Source organism: Lygodium microphyllum, chromosome 28 (assembly GCF_053477565.2).
Source record: "Lygodium microphyllum isolate KBCC chromosome 28, Lygodium_microphyllum_v1.1.10, whole genome shotgun sequence".
NCBI lineage: Eukaryota > Viridiplantae > Streptophyta > Polypodiopsida > Schizaeales > Lygodiaceae > Lygodium > Lygodium microphyllum.
This window is the reverse complement of record NC_141162.1, coordinates 114,063,727-114,066,342: the sequence shown is the minus strand read 5'-3', so window position 1 is coordinate 114,066,342 and position 2,616 is coordinate 114,063,727. Positions and strand designations below refer to the sequence as shown.

General features: G+C 43.5%; 1 protein-coding gene across 1 annotated transcript; it reads right to left on the bottom strand.

The window, feature by feature from the left end:
• Nucleotides 1-1,127: 1,127 nt before the first annotated feature.
• On the bottom strand, nt 1,128-1,852 carry LOC148011886 (uncharacterized). The gene has a single exon (XM_087670427.1). The coding sequence runs from the start codon at nt 1,752-1,754 to the stop codon at nt 1,128-1,130; it is 627 nt and encodes a 208-aa protein (XP_087526553.1). The 5' UTR covers nt 1,755-1,852.
• Between the last annotated feature and the right edge of the window lie 764 nt (nt 1,853-2,616).

Here is a 2,616-nt window from a genome sequence, read left to right as displayed (position 1 = left end):
TTTAGATCCTCCGTTGAAGTACTTGACGCGGCAGTCATTGATGGAGCTGAAGTAGACACATCTGGAGTTGTAGAAGAAGCTGAAATAGAGGCTGAAGTATCTCCCATCCTGAAATTTCTGCGACGCTTTCACGTCGGGTTCACCAAAGATGTCGAAGGGTTTCGAAAGCAAAGAAAAGTCGTGTCTACAGAAGACCTTGACTAATTTCAGGATAGAACATCAACAAATATGCGAAGAGGACGGGCATTTCCAGCATACGCATTCCACATTATTATTCAATGCCTTATCTTTGTTGGTGTCTTTTAGAGAAGAAAAGATCCCATTCTCTGTATTCAAATAGCCAGTTCTTTTAACTTGACTTTGCTTAACAAGCCAATCTGAGACTGTCCTTACAAGAAGCACAAAAACCGTGTCTAGTTTAACAGCAACTTGAATGTGCAGAACCAGAAGCTTATTGTATTCAGTTAAAGTCTAGAAAAGCCTCAACATTCCATGCTGTTCATAATCAGTAACTGCTAGTATTCGAATGGCAAACCTTGGTGAAAACCATGGAGTTTATCTACAATACACAGCCTTGTCAACCTCTGCAGGTATGGATAAAAACCAGATGTTCCTCATTTGCAGCAAATACCATATTTCCACATCACAACAACAGAAAACACTTCTGTTCGAAGCGTTTAAGTTTCTAACATCTGTTTAGCATGAGTGTTCCATTTTTCTTATCACTAGTAGAGGTCCAACAAACACCATGGAAGTTTATTAGAATCAGTATTACAGCTGCTCTTGAAGGCTCCAAATGTGACCTGCACCACTCGTTTTGACAGAGAAACTATAGGCAATCAGGTTTGTTTATATATACAGAGATAAAACTGATCCTGGCATCCTCTCTGATAGCCCAAACCTCGTCTCCTTCAGTCTGTAGGCTGAATCCTACAGCCTCTAGCAATTTCACTCCACCAAGAAGGAGATGTCTGTGTTGCGGAATGTGTTTAGGACAAGTGGATCTGCATCATAGAGCTTTGCCTTCTTAATAGATATGGACTGGATGATCTTCACTACCTCTGAGAAAGCAAGCAGCAGCAACATAACCAGAGCTCTTTCTAAGAAGCCATCGTGCTTTCACATGGTCATAGTAGCCATGCTTTCTGTCCAGAGGAAAGGGAAAGGGACCTTTCCTTTTGAAGATTGGATCTTCTTCTGCAGTATGATGACGGCCTCCCTCTCGCTTCTCCAGCCCAAGCAGAAGCTATCCCATTAACACCAACCTCATCTTCTGGTGTGGGTACACAAGGAGGATTAAAAATCAGCACATCCACTGCTCCAGCTATTTGTTTTTCAAGTCCCGAGACAAGATCTGCAACAACTACATCAGCATGGACATGGTGGGCTTTAAGGGTTGTGATTGTGGTGTTCACTGCAGCTTCACTAGTATCTGTAGCCAGAAATTGCACCTTTCCTTTGGTATCACCAAGCATAAGTGCAAGAGATGTAATAACGTAGCCACTACCGCATCCAACTTCCAAACACAAACTTGGCTCCAATTCTCTCAGATTTGTTTGATCAGCTAGAAGAGCATCAACAACTGCAAAAGAGTCATCACAGGGCTCATACACCTCAGGGTGGCGTCCAACAAGGTGCAAGTCTGCAGTTTTTCTTTGAGGGGATGAAACCGCAAGGTTTAACTTTTCTGGTAATCTGCAAAGATGCAGTGGTTTTCGGGCTACAATAGCTTCCACATCCAGAGATACTTCCATGCCAAACTCAAATATTAGAAAAAGCTTCTCGAAACCGAAGCGCACCGCAGCAGGAAAATTGACGACGATGATGACGAAGACGAAGCGACGAACGACAACGAACGGCAGAAGGCTATGGCAAGTGTCCTCTTCACCATCTTGAGTATCGACGTCTCCTCCCTATTCGCTTTCGGCATCGTCTTCCCTTTCTAATCTGCTTTGAAAAATTCCGTCTTATCCCCTTAATTCTCTCCTGAGCAGTTGTTATGCCGAGGTGCATTCATTCTTTCAGGCAGTGTCATCACAGGATCCGTGCCATGAGTCTACAACCCAAGCTTGGTCCGGTGCCATACGAATTCCGTGAGGAATCCCCTTCCGTCATCTTCTTTGTTTCCCCCTCCAATCCTCCCTCTTCCACGATTTCAGAGCACTCCCCTGTTTTTCCTCTAAGCTCCCTTCCTCCTCGTCACTGTTTCTCTCCCAATCCTCTCTCTTCCTCCCAACTTCAGCACTCCCTCTGCATTCCAGCGATCACAATGTCCTCCAAAATAGTGTTCGTTTTCCGTTTTCTTTGCACATTGAACTCAGCACTCTTCTGTAACCACCTCCCAATAATATGATCCTGCGAAGCATGTCCTAACACTTGACCTCCCAGATCAAGGAAGCCCAATTTAGCTTTCTTCCTGTCCTCAGAAAAGCAGCCCTACCAAAACAGCAGTTGATGCCATTGAGCCCGCCTATTCTCAGCTTTCAAATATTCTGAGTCCGATTGCTGATTTATTTCAGGAATAAACTTAGGATATTTGATCAGATTTTCAAATAGATTCTTTAACACATAATCTGCAGCATGAGAACCTTTATAACCATCAAATATATCAAAACA

Excerpts from the sequence above, each read along its gene's own strand:
- LOC148011886 (XM_087670427.1), bottom strand. The coding sequence starts at position 1,754 with ATGGAAGTATCTCTGGATGTGGAAGCTATTGTAGCCCGAAAACCACTG.